General features: G+C 41.3%; 1 protein-coding gene across 2 annotated transcripts in view; it reads left to right on the forward strand.

The window, feature by feature from the left end:
• The first annotated feature begins 208 nt into the window (after window positions 1-208).
• The window catches only part of AFF3 (ALF transcription elongation factor 3), a 249554-nt gene continuing 233854 nt past the window's right edge, over window positions 209-15908 (forward strand). For both annotated transcript variants that reach the window (XM_075265104.1, XM_075265105.1), the window contains exon 1: window positions 209-328. In XM_075265104.1, coding sequence (XP_075121205.1) covers window positions 276-328 — 53 coding nt within the window. In that variant the 5' untranslated portion in view covers window positions 209-275. The remainder of the gene's footprint in view (window positions 329-15908) is intronic.

Consider the following 15908-nt stretch of genomic DNA (forward strand, 5'->3'; position numbering starts at 1 on the left):
GTACCTGGCAGTCTGGCAGCTGCTGCTACTTCAGCACAAGGCGGGAGGGAGGGACGAGGACAAGCCTCAGTGCGAGGGAGAAGAAGCAGAGCTGCAGCCTGACAGGAGAGCATCCTCCACAGCTCATTGTCCGCTGCTTCCACCCGAGGACATACTACAGCTGAGGAGAGTCTGTCCAACGTGCAGGACCCTGCCTGTGCCGGCCATGTATCACTATATACAGGCTGCTACCATGTGAGGCGGCTGGAGCATCCCAGTACTACTTCAGCCGGGCTATGGACACCTTTGACTGGGCTTTGCTGCAGGAATGGGAGCTGGATGACTTGTGGTAGGTACATATGTCATGGCTGGTATCTGTCACCTGTTTCTTATACAATGCCATATACCCTGTTGCACTTCGCACACTTCTCTCTTTTGGAAGGAGGGGAAGTAAAAGCCCCAGAGGCAGAGAAGCACATGCTGCAAATGCCATTGGTGCCTCAGGTGAACACGGCTATACTTAAATGTGAGCAGTACTCTATATGCGGCAGCAGGGGGCGCTGTGCTACTGGCAAAGGGTATTATCCCCTCTCAGGTTGTATGGTTAGCCTTCAAGTATTGTCACTGCAGGTGCATGGACTGCTGTCAGCCTGGCATAGAGAGTGTATTTGTATATGATATTCTAATGCTTATGGTTGTCGAAACTAGACCCTTCTCTGTCAAATATAAAAATGGCCCTGCTGTCTGCCTCCCAGAACGTGTACTAAGTCACCAACAGGTATGGGGCATGTCACTAGTTTCTACTTTGTATGCACTTTTTGTGATATATGTCAGAAAGAACGAAATTAGAACAAATCCAACAACTGAATAGATCAAGTGTGTGAAATGCATTTTTGCCGAGGGCTACATCAGCCTTACGATTTTCTTCAAAGGGCCCTTAGTAATTCAGGAACTGTATAAGTGTGACAACCATACGTCTAAGGTTAAAGGGATTCACGTAGGAATAGCCTTAAGAAAGGCTATTCTTCTCTTACCTTTATAATTCTGATCCGCGCTGCTGTTCCTTACAAGTTTCTTCTTTCTTCCATATGTAAATGAGTTTTCAGACAGAACTGGGGGCGTCCCCTGTACTGTCCAAAAACTCTACAACAACGCCTCTGTCTTCTTCTCTGGACTGCCTCTTCTTCCATGTCACCTTCGCGTCTTCATCCAAAAGCGCCGACTGCATATGTCCGTGGCCATTTTTCTGTGGCCGAATGGGAGATTTTCATTTTTTTATTCCACTCATTCCAAATACCATAACTTTTTTATTTTTCGTTCACAGAGCTTTGTAATGGTACCATTAAATATTCCATGTTACATTTTGGAAACCCAGAAAAAAATTCTGAATGAGGTGGAATTATAGACAAACTGCATTTGCCCCACTTTCTTGTAAGTTTTGTTTTTATGGCGCTCACTGTACAGCCAGTATTACTGTAATCTGAGGGTCATTACAAAAATCCCAAAGTTAGAAAAAAAAATTAAGGGTGCATTCACACTGAGTATACGCTCACTGATTCTGAACGTGTAACTCGTTCCGAACCAGCGGCGTTAAAACAGATCCCATTGCTTTCTATGGGAGCCGGTATACGTATACGCGCGTATCACATTGAAAGCAATAGGGAAAAAAGCAGTCCATTCATTTCTATGGGGAACGCACGTATGCCGGCTCCCATAGAAAGCAATGGGATCTGTTTTAACGCCGCTGATTTGGAACGAGTTACACGTTCAGAATCAGTGAGCATATACTCAGTGTGAATGCACCCTAAGGCCGGGTTCACACTATGTATTGTGGCTCGTCATTTGGTACGTACACGCCGCGGGATCTTTTGTGGGCTGTATATGCTCCCATTGTTTTCAATGGGAGCCGGTACCGTACACGCGGTGCTATTTTGCGGGCGTGATTTTGCGGTGGCCGCAAAATAGCGCCTCGTATACAGTACCGGCTCCCGCGGTATACGGCCCGCAAAAGATATGCTGCGGGGGCATGTACGTACCAAATGAAGAGCCACAATACTCCGTGTGAACCCAGCCTAACATAGACGAGGCTGCATAAAGTGTCTTATTTTTTGTGGAGTCAGATGTACTTTTTATTTATTTACATATTCCATTTTGGGGAATGTCTGATGTTTCAGTGTTTCAAACAGCAAAAAAAAATGTAGTTTAACTATGATTCTGGAGAGGAAAATACTCATTCAAAAGGGTTGTCCAGGCAAAAATGGACAACCTTTTTAACGTTTAAATCAGCAGTGCAGGGGCAGTTAAAAAAAAGCATAGTACCCTGTGCCTGTAGTGTCTTCCCGTACGTCACGTCGCCAATCAGAGAAGGGCCTGCAATGTCACTACTTGTGACATTAAAGGTTCTCTTTTTTCTCGTTTTTTATTGCACCTATATGTTTTCTTGCTGCCACATTGTCCATATCATGTCTATCGTTTTTAAGAAGATGAATTAAAATATGAAGTTTTATTGAATATTGGAGTGTTGCGGACCATACTTCTTTTTCTTCATATCCTGCATCTCTTACTGAGACCTGCTGAGGCTACTAATTGGCTTCAGTGGTCACATGGATCCAGATGGACTCTGGAACTTGGGAGACGCCACCAGAGCAGAAGACCCGAAATGCGCGGAAGGACACCGGAGCATTGGAGACAAGTGAGTATGCATTTAAAAAAAAAAAAAAATTCACTGCCCCTGGCTGATTTAATGTTAAAAGGGCTATCCGTTTTTACCTGGTTACCCCTTAAGGCTAAGGCCCCATGTTGCAGAAAAGCAGATATTTTTGTTGTAGATTTTGCTGCGTTTTTTTTAGCCAAAGCCAGGAATGGGTTGAGCAGAAAGGAGAACTATAAATGCTTCCTTTATATTCCCTATTCCTTTTGTAGCCATTCCTAGGTTTGGCTCAAAAAAGTAGCAAAATCTGCAACAAAAAAAGCTGCATTTCTGCAACATGGGGTCTTAGCCTTAAAGGGGTTTTCCCATCTCAGTGTTTCAACAGCTTTGCCTGCAGTCATTTCTTTTCACTTCCTGTATTTGTCTCCCTCTGGCTGAACGGAACACACAACGCTTATGCAGGTCATATAATATGCAGATACTTATGCAGAATAGACTCAGTGTTATCTGTATGTTTATATAGAGAGATAACAGACCGGGCTCTATCAGCAAACTGCAATTAGCTGCACTAATTGTCCTGCCAGCAAGAGCAAGTGAGTAAGTGACGTCACTTGTCCTATAGGTCCGTGGTTATAGCAACACTGTGTAAACAATGGGAGGAATAAGGTCACATTGCAAGCAAACAAAGCAGAATTTCTAAAGCAATCGATTTAGGAAAATTCTTCAATTTATATAAGCTACCAGTAGAGATAGGATCTTTGAGATGGGACAACCCCTTTAACCCTATCCCATTCTGCATCAAACTATTGCATTGAGTGTGTAGTTAATAGTGCAGTACTGTTTAGTAGCAGGCACAGTAGCAGCTCCATGAAGCAGGCTACATGGTTTCTGTGTTCCAACTATTTGAAGCCTGGGGTGAAATGAAAAACTCTATTTGCGCCACATTCTTATGGGTTTTGTTTTTGTGGTATTCACTGTGCAGCTAAAATTACATTTATTCTGCAGGTCGTTTAATCTGAGGCAATAACAAATTTATATAGTTTTTTATTTTATTTTAAAAAAGCGATATTCTGACACCCAACTTTTTTATATTTCCATATTCAAAGCTAAATAAGGTTGAGTTTTTTGAAGGCCTGTTTGTTCTTTTTATTTATATTATTTTAGTGAATGTATGAGGTTTTGATTGATTTTTATTAAAATGTCTCTGAGTTGCGAAACAGCAAAAAAACAAAAAAAAACCAAAACCATCAGTCTGACCATTTAAATTTTTTCCCACTATGTCAATCACTGTATGGGAAAAAATATGTTTGCCCTTTTTGTTTGTTTGGGATTTTAAAATGATTTTTCTAGGTGATTTTTCTATTATTGATCTAATTCATCTAAGTGATTTGAATTTATTTTTAAAGACATTTTTTTAGCCTCCTAGGTGGCTTAGCCCCTGCATAGTAGATGAGGCTGGATGGAGACATGGGTCCAGCAAGTCATAACCCTAGTTATGATCCAGAGAGAGTCAAAAACCTCCTTGAGGCTGAAGGCTGTTGCCCCCACGTGATGGGAAAAAAAATCTGAATTCAGCAGAAAAAATGCAGCATTTTACAGTCTCTCTGTTCGGTAAAATATGCACAGTGGACAGAGCACAATTTCTAAAACCGTTGTGGTTTACAACAGGCTTACCTTCAGAAACACCAGAGGTTTCCCTATAGGCATAACTAGCGTCTACCCATGACTTCGTCTACATGTTGTTGACATTGATGATCCGCCTATATTCAGCAAATTGCTGCCGTTGATGATCCACCTGCTCCGGCATTTCGGCAGCTCTTAACCTGTCCTGCTGCTGAACTTGTTGCTCACACAGTGCCTGTGATTTTTCCGGCATCTCAGCAGCTCGCTGGGACACCATAATATGAGCGCCATATCATTTACCGGGATAAAAAGTAGCCTATGTTTTAATCAAGGTTACAAACTATCTCGGTGCCAAATTTCATTCAAATCCATTCAGTGTTTTTTGCGTGATTGAGGAACAAATATCCAAACACGCATTTATTATATTAGTATAGGAAGGATTGAAGCAGAGAAACCTGTGATTCATTGCCGCTGCAGTTTTTCCTGCACTGGGAATTTTTTGGGTATTTGTACAAGTTGGAGGGTTTAGAATTTAGGATGTTTGATCTGATCTGTGTGCTATGTTTTTTGTATCTCTTCATATATTGGTAAATTAGATTGCTTGTTCCATAGACTGCAATACAACTGTATTGAGTTCTATGGCAGAATCACTACACAACTACTGAGCCCTGCCATCCATAATGAAAACAGGTATCGGGAGACAGCACCAGGGACCCAAACTCCTATAAATGCCAGTGATTAGAGTTCTGTAAAACAGCGGAGACTGGTGGTTAAGGTGTCTGCCTTCAGCCTTAATAGTGCGGGGATGTCGGGGAGGGATAAAAGGGGTCCTTCGGAAAAATATAAAAATGCTGAGGATATGGAATGGTGTAAAATTTAAGAAAAGAAGAGTTACTTATTGTAACTTATTGTTGTTACTTATTGTTATAGAAATATGCTAACCCCCTGCTCCTCTCAGCCAATATCTGGCACATTAATGATGTTGCCAATGCCCCAGAGGCTTTAGTGGTCACATGCAGTAGTCAGGTAAGATATTGCTGCAGCACCTGTATATGCAATTATGTAGCAGATGACCACAGGGTTTTTGATTTTTCACCATTTCTGGCCTTCAGATTTTTTGAGGAATTTGAGTTGGTAATTCTGCAATGTAAAATTACAACATTCTTTACTTGCCTAGTGCAGTATAATCTCTCTATATTCTAAAAATGGATTTCTGTCTGTCTGTTCTTTATGCACAACCAAACGAATGGACCGATCTTCACAAAATTTGGCACACAGTTACTTCAGATGTCCGGGAAGTTTTAAGACGAGGACTCAACTCGCTTGGACGTACCATTGCTGAGATACAGCATTCCCAAAACAATGACCCCCCCATTAGCCAATACAAACCTGCAAATGTTTCGCTCATATTCCAACTGCCATATACACGGTCACTCCACATGAACAATCCAACACTGTTATCCAAACTGAGATACACACATCAGAGGATTAGATGCACATGTCAGCACACAGTATCATACGCCAGAGGATTAGATACACACGTCTACACTCAGTTCCACACGCCGAAGGATTAGATATGTGCGTCTGCACACAGTTCCACACGCTGAAGGATTAGATACGCACGTCTGCACACAGTTACACACACCAAAGGATTAGATACTCGCATCTGCACACAGTACCACATACCGGAGGATTAGATATGTGCATCTTCACACATTACCACACGCCGAAGGATTAGATATGCACCACTGCACACAGTACCACATGCCTGAGGATTACATATACGCGTCTTCACACTGTAACACCTGCCGGAGGATTAGACATGCGCATCTGCAGACAGTACCACACGCCAGAGGATTAGATACACGTGTCTTCACATAGTACCACACGCCTGAGGATTAGATATGCACATCTTCACACACTACCACACGCCGGAGGATTAGATACGCGTGTCTTCACATAGTACCACACACCTGAGGATTAGATACGTGTATCTGCAGACAGTACCACATGCTGGAGGATTAGATATGCACGTCTTCACACTGTAACACTTGCCGGAGGATTAGATACACGCATCTGCACACAATACCACACGGGGGAGGATTAGATACGCACCTCAGCACACAGTTCCACACGACGCAGGATTAGATACGTACGCCTGCACACAGTTCCACACTCCGTAGGATTAGATATGCACGTCTGTGCACAGTTCCACATACTGGAGGATTAGATACGCGTCTCTCCACACAATACCACATGCCGTAGGATTAGATACGCACCTCTGCACACAGTACCACACTCCAGAGAATTAGATACGCACAATACCACACACCGGAGGATTAAATACACGCCACTGCACACGATACCACACGCTGAGGATTAGATACTCGCCTCTGTATACAGTACCACACGCCGTAGGATTAGATACACGCCACAGAACACAGTACCACAAGCCAGAGGATTAGATACATGGCTCTGCACAGAGTACCACACATTAGAGTTTTACTCCAGGTTTCCATAGCAACGCAGCCACTGCTGTATGTCCGTTTTAAAGAAGCAGGGCACTGGATGACACTGTTACACAAGGTCATATTTACACATCTTCACTCCAGGTATCCATAGCCGCCGATCGCAGGTTTTTCACTGATATCCAAAATGAGATACACATGATGCTTATGGAAACACACACAAACAATATACAAAATACAATGGTGCAAAACTGGACAATTCTTATGGGGCGACTACACATACAAAAAATGGGGGGCAACACGGAGTTCAAATCCCACCAGGAACAACATCTGCAAGGAGTTTGTATGTTCTCCCTGTGCTTGCGTGGATTTCCTCCCACTCTACAAAGACATACTAATAGGCAAAAAAAAATGTACATTGTGATCCCTATATGGGGCTCACAATCTACTGCTAGTAATATATAACGTTTCACTGCAATGCAGTATCACAAAACATGTTTAAACTGCAAAATTTTGTTTTTTTCTTCTGGACACAGAACATTCTCCTATTAGTCTTATAGTTCATCCAGAGAAATCCTGCTTGGGTACAATGCTCTTCTTAGAGAGAAGTTTTTTTCGGTTTTGGAAAGATTTTTGTTTAGTGCTGGTGAATGTTCCAGTTTTACACTATCTAGCTAATTATCGTTATCCAGCTTGTGTAAAGTCTGAAGTCTTTACAAATTTCTGTATTTTGTAACAATCTTCAACCTTTTTCTTAAGTCATAAGAAATCTTCTCTAGATGATAAATGTTATACTTTATTAAACCTATATGATTAAGGCAAAAATTTGGAGGGAGTTATATGTTTTATGTATAGCATTTTAAAGGCTGTAAAGAGAGTCTGTCATTACCTTCATGCTGTCCTGAGGCGACAGATATGCTGATTTCAGTGTTGTGTTTCTTATGTCTGCTTGCTATGTAGTATTTAATTTACACTTTATTATTTGCAGCATTCACATTGTGCTAAAGCTCCTGATTGACAGTTTTCTCCCTCTGCATATTAAGGCTGGGTTCACACTGGGTTTTTTGGACAGGATTTTGATGCGCGAATCCGCCTCAGATTCTGGTCCAAAAAATGCCTCCCGCAGCTAGCCGCGACTGTCGCAGAATTACGACAGTTGCAGCATTCCGCTTCGGATTAGGCCCAAATGAATGGGCCTAGTCAGGAGGGAGTGGCATGCTGCGGACACCCATGGCTAATTCAGCCGCGGAATCCGCAGCAAGAAAGTGGAGGTTCCTTCCTGCTCATGGAAAAAAGAAGTGAACGGCTCCCGCTGAAGTCAATGAGAGGCGTTTTTTGGACTGGATTCTGAGGCGGTCAAAATCCGGTCCAAAAAACCCCATGTGAACCCAGCCTAATAGGGAAGAGGCTGTGAATCAGCAGCTGGTGGGAGAGACACAGTGCTGAAATTTACACATCTGCCAGTATCTTATAGTGACAAGTTTCATATAACAATACTCTTGAAGCTCTACTCACTTGCAACACATTAATGTTGCATATTCGCTTAGTGATGTTTCAAATTTCACCAAAATCCAAGAGGATAGAAATAGTTTCCCCTTTTATCATTTAGAGCCTCTCTATATCTCACTACTGAACACCTTCCCATAGAAGTTAGAGAGAACTATTCAGGATTGGAGATAAGTGAAGGCAAGTTATCACTGCTTCTTTCCCAGCGGCTTCCACTTTAGAGTATGTTCACACTGAGTTTTTTGCAGGCGATTTTTGGCCAAATGTTGTGGAAAAGCTATATAAGATAAGATAAGATAATCCTTTAATAGTCCCACCATGGGGAAATTCAGTGTGTTACAGCAGTATGTTTTTGTTGCAGATTTTTCTGCAGCTTTTTGAGTCAAAGCTAGAAGTGGATTTAGAAGAAGGTAAAGTATAAGTAAGGGAAGCATAAGAGTTTCCTCTATAGTCACCCTTCTTTTTCTTTTGGCTTTGGCTCAAAAAAGCGTGACTAAAATCTACAACAAAACAAACAGTTTTACCGCAACATAAGGCCTAAATCTTGGGCATGGGCCCCATGTAGCGTACACGGTGCAATTAAAAACCGCTGCATTTTATATTACCTGCAAAGTGGATGGGATTTCTGGCCAAAAATATCTGCAACAGATAAGCTGCGATTTCAAAAACTTTGTTTTTCGTAAATCACAGCATGTCAATTATACCTACAGAAATGCTGGTATTTCCTTATAGGTACACTTGAAGCAAAAAGTCTGCAGAAGAAAACTCTGCAGGCTTTCTGTAAAAGGCCCTGTGGGAAAAACAGCAATGCATTTCTGCCACAGTATTTCCTGCAGTGCTCTTTCACTACAACCCACTACATGGGTCCTTAGCCTTGTACAGATTTTTATAGGTGGAAGAAGGCTTATCGGGACTTAAAAAAGAAATTACATTTTGTTGGAGATTTTTATGTAAGATTATCTTTATATATGTTGAAAGTGTGTTTCCCAGCATATAATAAAGCAAATAAGAAAATTGCACTTTTTTAGTTAGAGGTTCCCATTAAAGGCATTTCCCCCCTTCAAGCACTTATCCCCTATTCACAGGACTAACAAAGATCAAATGTCTCACTTAAGTGAAAGGTGAGGTAGATATGCAAGTGCACCACTGCTCCATTCACATGGGGCACTCGGATCCCTTTTTTTTTTGGATTGCTAGGGGTCCTAACAGTCAGAACCCCAGCGATCACTCAATTACTCCTTATACTTTGCAGTGCTGAAACTCTTTTTACAACTTTAGGCTGGGGCCCCACTGGCCGGAAATGCCGCGGTAAAAATCACGGCATTTTACAGTACTTGCAAAGTGGATGGGATTCATGCGAATCTCATGCCCACTTTGCGGAAAAAAATCGCAGTGCGGACAAGCTGCGCTTTTCCAAAATCATTGTGGTTTTGAAAATCGCAGCATGTCAATTATATCTACTGAAACACCGCGGCTTTCATATAGATATAATTGTAACAGAAAATCCACAGAGGAAAACTCTGTGAACTTTCTGTTGAAAGCGCTGCAGGAAGAACCGCAATGCGTTCACGCCGTGGTTCTTCCCACAGCGCTTTAGTGCTGTTTTTTCGTCCAGTGGGGCCTTAGCCTGAGGCTTTTTAAGTTGGGACTTCCTTTATCATTTGCTTTCTGTTTTTTAAGGGATAGATTATCATAACATGCTTCAATATTTTTTCCAGTCAAAACAACGATGTGAAATGTGAAAGACAAATTATAAATCAATAGAATCTTCATCATGGCAAGACACAATGCCAGTGTGAACAGGGTCTTATTCTCTGCAAGTACTCCAAATTGCTAAAAGGAGAAAAAAATGAGTAGCTGAATAGACTATAATATGGTAACTTAATACAATCTAAAGCAGATGGTTGCACATATTGTCAAGTCAACAGACTCCGTCCTGCGCCTATTAATTGCAGAGCGATTTTCTGCTTGAGAGCAGGTACGATTCTCCTTAACAGACTATGGATTTGGGGAATTGCTTCTGTTTTTTTAAGTAGTGTCTCCTCTTTCTGCAGTTCATTTGGAAGACTATAGTAAAGAATTCCTCAAGAATTTAATTCACTTGATTCTCTCAATTGAAAAATGAATGAACTGCTTAGCTAATACTATTTCTGCAAAAGTTACCAATTTGAGTTAATATTCACATTTCATCTGCAAAATGACGGATGCCTAAAGAGTACTCATATTTTTATTACAGTATTTCCCACAAGACCACTTAAGGGAAACCAATTTTCAAACTCATTATAACTGGCACCGTTTTGTCAGGCCAAAAATAATTTAGTGCAGACTGGAGTTTAGCATATCTCACTTACATTATTCTCGCTGCCTCCGAGTGTCTGGATAATTACACTTCAATCACATTTTCACTATACCTTTGTGTACCATTTCTTATATTTCTTACATTAGCATCTAAAGAAACTTATTGGTTTGCCGAAAACCTATTATAACAGCTTGGGAAACGGCAATGTTATCCTGTCATTGACAGCGGTATCAGATAATTGTAGGTTCCAGTTTCTGTGAAGGTTATTGCAATCTGTTGCTTGGAATATACACAGCTGTGGGTTTTATCTGTTCACTTGCTCTACCTGGAATTAATGAGCCCTCTAAGGAAAGAGTTAACACAATGAAAGGAATGTATTAAAGCCTTTACTCCCGGAATTGGAGTTTTGCAGACAAAATTGCAACATCTTGGCTGTTTGTGACCAACATATTACTTTTCGAAAAAGAAGCCAAGTGCTGGGATTTGTGGGAGGGGAGAGACCCCCACCGCCCAAATTCTGATTGCGATCATTACCTATGGACCTCCGCTGCATAATACAGCAGAGACCCAGCCGTTATGATGCACACTTTGCATGTGAGCGGCTGCTATACCTAAAATGACACCATCCACCATACTCGAAGGGTAAGGTTACATGAGTTTTTTTTTCATTCGGAACCTGAGGTGGAGGCCACCTCAGGTTCCGGACCAAAATATGGGTAGCCATGACTGAATGCCAGTGCAATGCAGCGGCATCCAGTCGCGTACTCCGCTCCGGATTAGGCCCAATGAATGGGCCTAGTTTCGAGGAGGGAGTGTTTTCAGGCCGAATCGTGAGGCGAATTGGCCTGAAGAATGAGCATGTCGCTTCTTTTTCCAGGAGCCGGAATAAATGGCTCCCGGAAAAAAAGAACTGACCGGCTCCCATTGATTTCAATGGGAGCCGTCTTTTTGGTCAGGATTTTGAGGCGGATGTGGCCTCAAAATCCTGACCAAAAAACCCCGTGTGAACTTACCCGGAGGCATATTCCTGACCAAATAACTGTATGTGAACTTGAGTGAACTAGAGTGTATGGAGATAATTGGCTACATTTAAATATGGCTATGTTCATGAGAAAACCCCTTTAAGTTAAAATATAATAGACTATAATAAAAAAAAAATATAACAACAACTTGCTTAGTAATTTAATGTATTCTGTCAAACTGATATTAGAGGAACACAGTGACATTTGTTTTATTATTTGTTTATTTTTGATCCTGTATAGCGCCATCATATTTTGAATCTCAAGCACACCGTCCTAGGCAGGTATACAGTGTTTTTTTCCCTGTAGCAATTCGCCTGCACACGCCTGACAAAAACTATGCAGTGTTTGGATTTACTCAGTACAGTTATGGAAGGGTTATCTTCAGGCACAGTTACATTAGAAGTCTGATGACATATCATGGCATTACTGGAAAGCTTTTGTCAATACATCCAGTTGCACTCTACTTGCATAAATAAGCATGTCCATATATAACACATTAGTTTTATATTATCAACTCAATGCACCAATGGGAATAGTAGTGGCTACATGACAAATAAGCTGGTTTCTGGTGCCCTGCACTGGACATCTGGTATATTTTGCAGCTAACTGCAGAATCAAATCTAATATGGATAAAAAATAAAAGTACGTTAACATAATATTAGAAGAGCAGGTCTCTGGCCAGATGTTTGTCTTGTACTTATACGCAGCAGTCTATGTAGCAAGCAGCTTACTAATGTAAATGATGTTCCATGAATATATACTTCATTCACGTCCTTACATTAAACTCTAACAATTTGCACTAGCAAAGGCTGGCAAGATGCTACTACTGCTTTTTAATTCCCTACCTAAGGTGGTGGCAATGCATCACAGTTTTCCAATAGTGCTTTTCACAGAAAGTCCACACAGGTTCCCACTATGGACTTTCTGCCTCCATTATGTCTATAGGGAAACCGCCAGCGTTTCTGTAGGTATAACTGTCATGCTGCGATTTCCAAAACCAAGATGGTTTTGGAAATCACAGCGTCTCTGCTGCGTGTATTTTTACTGAAAGTGGGGATGAGATTTATTTTGCTGTAAAACGGCATGTTTTTTTTATGCAGCGTTTCTGCCACGTGGGGCCCTTGCTTAAAGAGGTATTCCAATCTCCAGGATCATAAAATTGCCATTAAAAGGAGTTTTCCAAGGTAAAAATATTGATGCCCTATCCTATGGATAAGTCATCAACAACAGGTCTGACTCCCCCTCAATTAGTTGTTCTCAGCAGCTGATTAACAGAGAATGGACAGGAAGCAGACAGCACTAAGGGTAAGTTCACACTGGGTTTTTTGGTCCGGAACCTGAGGCGAAGGCCACCTCAGGTTCTGGACCAAAAAACGGGTAGCCGCAACAGAATGCTGGTGCACTGCACCGGCATCCAGTCGCGCATTCCGCTCCGGATTAGGCCCAATGAATGGGTCGAGGAGGGAGTGTCTTGAGGCCTGAAGAATGAGCACCTTGTTTCTTTTTCTGGGAGCCGGAACAAATGGCTCCCGGAAAAAAGACCTGACCGGCTCCCATTAATTTCATTGGGAGCTGTCTTTTTGGTCAGGATTTTGAGGTGGATACGGCCTCAAAATCCTGACCAAAAAACCCTGTGTGAACTTACCCTAAAGCCTTATCTAATAACAGGGAGTGGACTACAATTTTGGCAGGAGGGACACAATTAGTGGATGGAACTTCAGAGCTTTTTCAGGCAGAAATCAGTAATATTTTTAAAGAAAGTGCATTACAAATTGGCCCAGAATCACCTGCTCTATTAATTGAGACTAAGTGGTCTGAAAAGTAACAATATAAAGGATTCTTCCCATATCCCTGTTTCAGCAGTTTGCCTATAGTCTCTTCTTCTCACTCCCCCCCACCCCACCCCCCAGCTTGCTGAACAGGACACTATGAAGTAGCACAATGCTTATGATTACTTGAAATCTAATATCAATGCAGATCAGATAATATGCACATGCTTGTAGAGAAAGTGTTTTTACATAGAGAGATAACAGACAGAGCTTTATCAGTAAACTGCAATTAGCTGAACTGATTGCTCTGCTGGCAGAGCTGTAAATAACAGTGAGAGCAGTGAGTGACATCACTTGTCCTATCACACAGGTTTGGCATTATGGAAACACTGTGTAAACTATGGGAGGAATAATTTCACATAGCAGGAAAACAAAGCAGCATTGCTAAAGCAATATAATAAGGAAATGTCTTCAATTTACATAAGTTACCTGTTAGAGAGTACACCTTGAGATGGGAGTACTCCTTTAAGGTATCTGTTGAGGGGTTTGATAACTATTTTGACCCCACTATTTTCCTGTTTTTCTTTATGAATTATTATCAATCAGGTGAAAAATCTTTTTTTTTTTTTTTTTTTTTAATATGTAATTTTAATGACACAATCTTTGTACAGTGCAGATGAAAAAAACATACCCAAAATGTATCATCCTGTTTCTCCTTTGTTGAAAAATATTCCCATTTTGGCCATAATTTTATGTCTGAACACACACACAGAACCCAAATGTGAACAAATTTTGCTTAAAAATATTTCAGGCCCCAAAGCACATTTATACGAGGCACTGAATATATGACTTCATTTTGAAAACTAGTCCCCTTATAGTTTATCAAATGGAATAGTGGGTATTTTTGACCCATAGTTTTTTTGCTGGAACTACAGAAAAGCAGAAAAAAAGTTTTGACTTTTTATGCAAAACTAGAAAACTTTTTTTTTTATACAGTGCATATGAAAAATGAGTAAACAGACCTTAAAATGTTTCACCCTGTTTCTCCTGTGTTCATAAATCCACACTGTCTTATCCTATGCCTGGACACATAGAAGGGCCCAAAAGGAAGAGAGCACTACCATGAGTTTCAAAAATGTTTCAAGACAAGTTGCACACTTGAAGGCTCCGTTCCCACAGAGTAACGCGCCGCGCATTCAGACACGTATACACGTGTCAGAGTGTGAGCGCTCAACACAGATCCCATTCACTTCAATGTGTGCCGGCTCAAGTGCGCTACACATTGAAATCAATGGGTTAAAAAGCCTCCCATTGATTTCAATGTGTAGCACCCGTAAGCTGGCACACATTGAAGTGAATGGGATCTGTTTTGAGTGCTCACACTCTGACACGTGTATACGTGTCTGAATGTGTGGTGCGTTACTTCATGGGAACGGAGCCGAAGAGTTGTTTTTGTGTGTGTTTTTGTTATTTTTTTTGTAAGTACGAGAAAAAAATTGTTCCCCAGCTAAGAACTTTTTTTTCTCATGTTATGTAACCCACTAAACTCACTTTTCATCTATCATCTTCATTGCCTTTACTCATTTTGTTTTCCAAATAAAGAACAAATAAAACAATACAGAAGTAGAAATGAGGTATGGAAATGCAGTATCCATAGAATCAGCTCACCTGAAATAATAAAAGACATCCTGTTACCTTTTGTAATTCTAATACTATTATAGGATTACCCTTAGGCTTTTTGCAGTCTGTGTCTAGAATTCTGAGGAATTCTAAAAGGTGATGTTGCCACTGAGTTGCCACTAAGCCAAAGGTGGGCTCCTAGGCCCAATACAGAAATCATAATAGGGTCCATACATACTTTGTTCCATCCACTTTTCAACTTTCCGCTCAGTCCATCAGCCTGCTTATGCTTGACACTGATCAAGAAACTCTATCAGCACTTACCAGTTTCCCTCTCAGAATCACAACCCCAGCAATCTTTGGGAAATGAGGGTTAAAATTGGTGAAGTGTAAGGGTCGGTTCACATTAGCGTTTGGCTTCCGTCCGGAAGGAGTCCACATGAGGACCCCCCCCCCCCAAACGGAATACCAACGCAACTGCAATCGCTGTGTAGTTAATCACACATCCCCATAGACTATAATGGGGTCCGTGTGCTTGCAGTGCACTGCCTGCACAAGATTCGTGCATATGTCTGCTAGACACTAGATATCAGCTTCTTAACTAGTTCTATATTGTAATAAGAATGTGTGCCAGGATTATACAATGGAGCACGAGTCGGCAGCACTCTGCTGTAGCTGTGTTACGGAGCTGCAGAGTATAAATAATTAGTAATATATAATAACTAGTTGTATATTGTAATGGTAAGAATGTGTGCCAGGATTATACAATGGAGCACGAGCCGGCAGCACTCTGCTGTAGCTGCGTTACGGAACTGTGGAGTATAAATAATTAGTAACATATAATAACTAGTTCTATATTCTAATGGTAAGAATGTGTGCCAGGATTATACAATGGAGCACTAGCCGGCAGCACTCTGCTGTAGCTGTGTTACGGAGCTGCAGAGTATAAATAATTAGTAATTGCTGTTCAGT

This window comes from Leptodactylus fuscus, chromosome 2 (assembly GCF_031893055.1).
Source record: "Leptodactylus fuscus isolate aLepFus1 chromosome 2, aLepFus1.hap2, whole genome shotgun sequence".
Lineage (NCBI taxonomy): Eukaryota > Metazoa > Chordata > Amphibia > Anura > Leptodactylidae > Leptodactylus > Leptodactylus fuscus.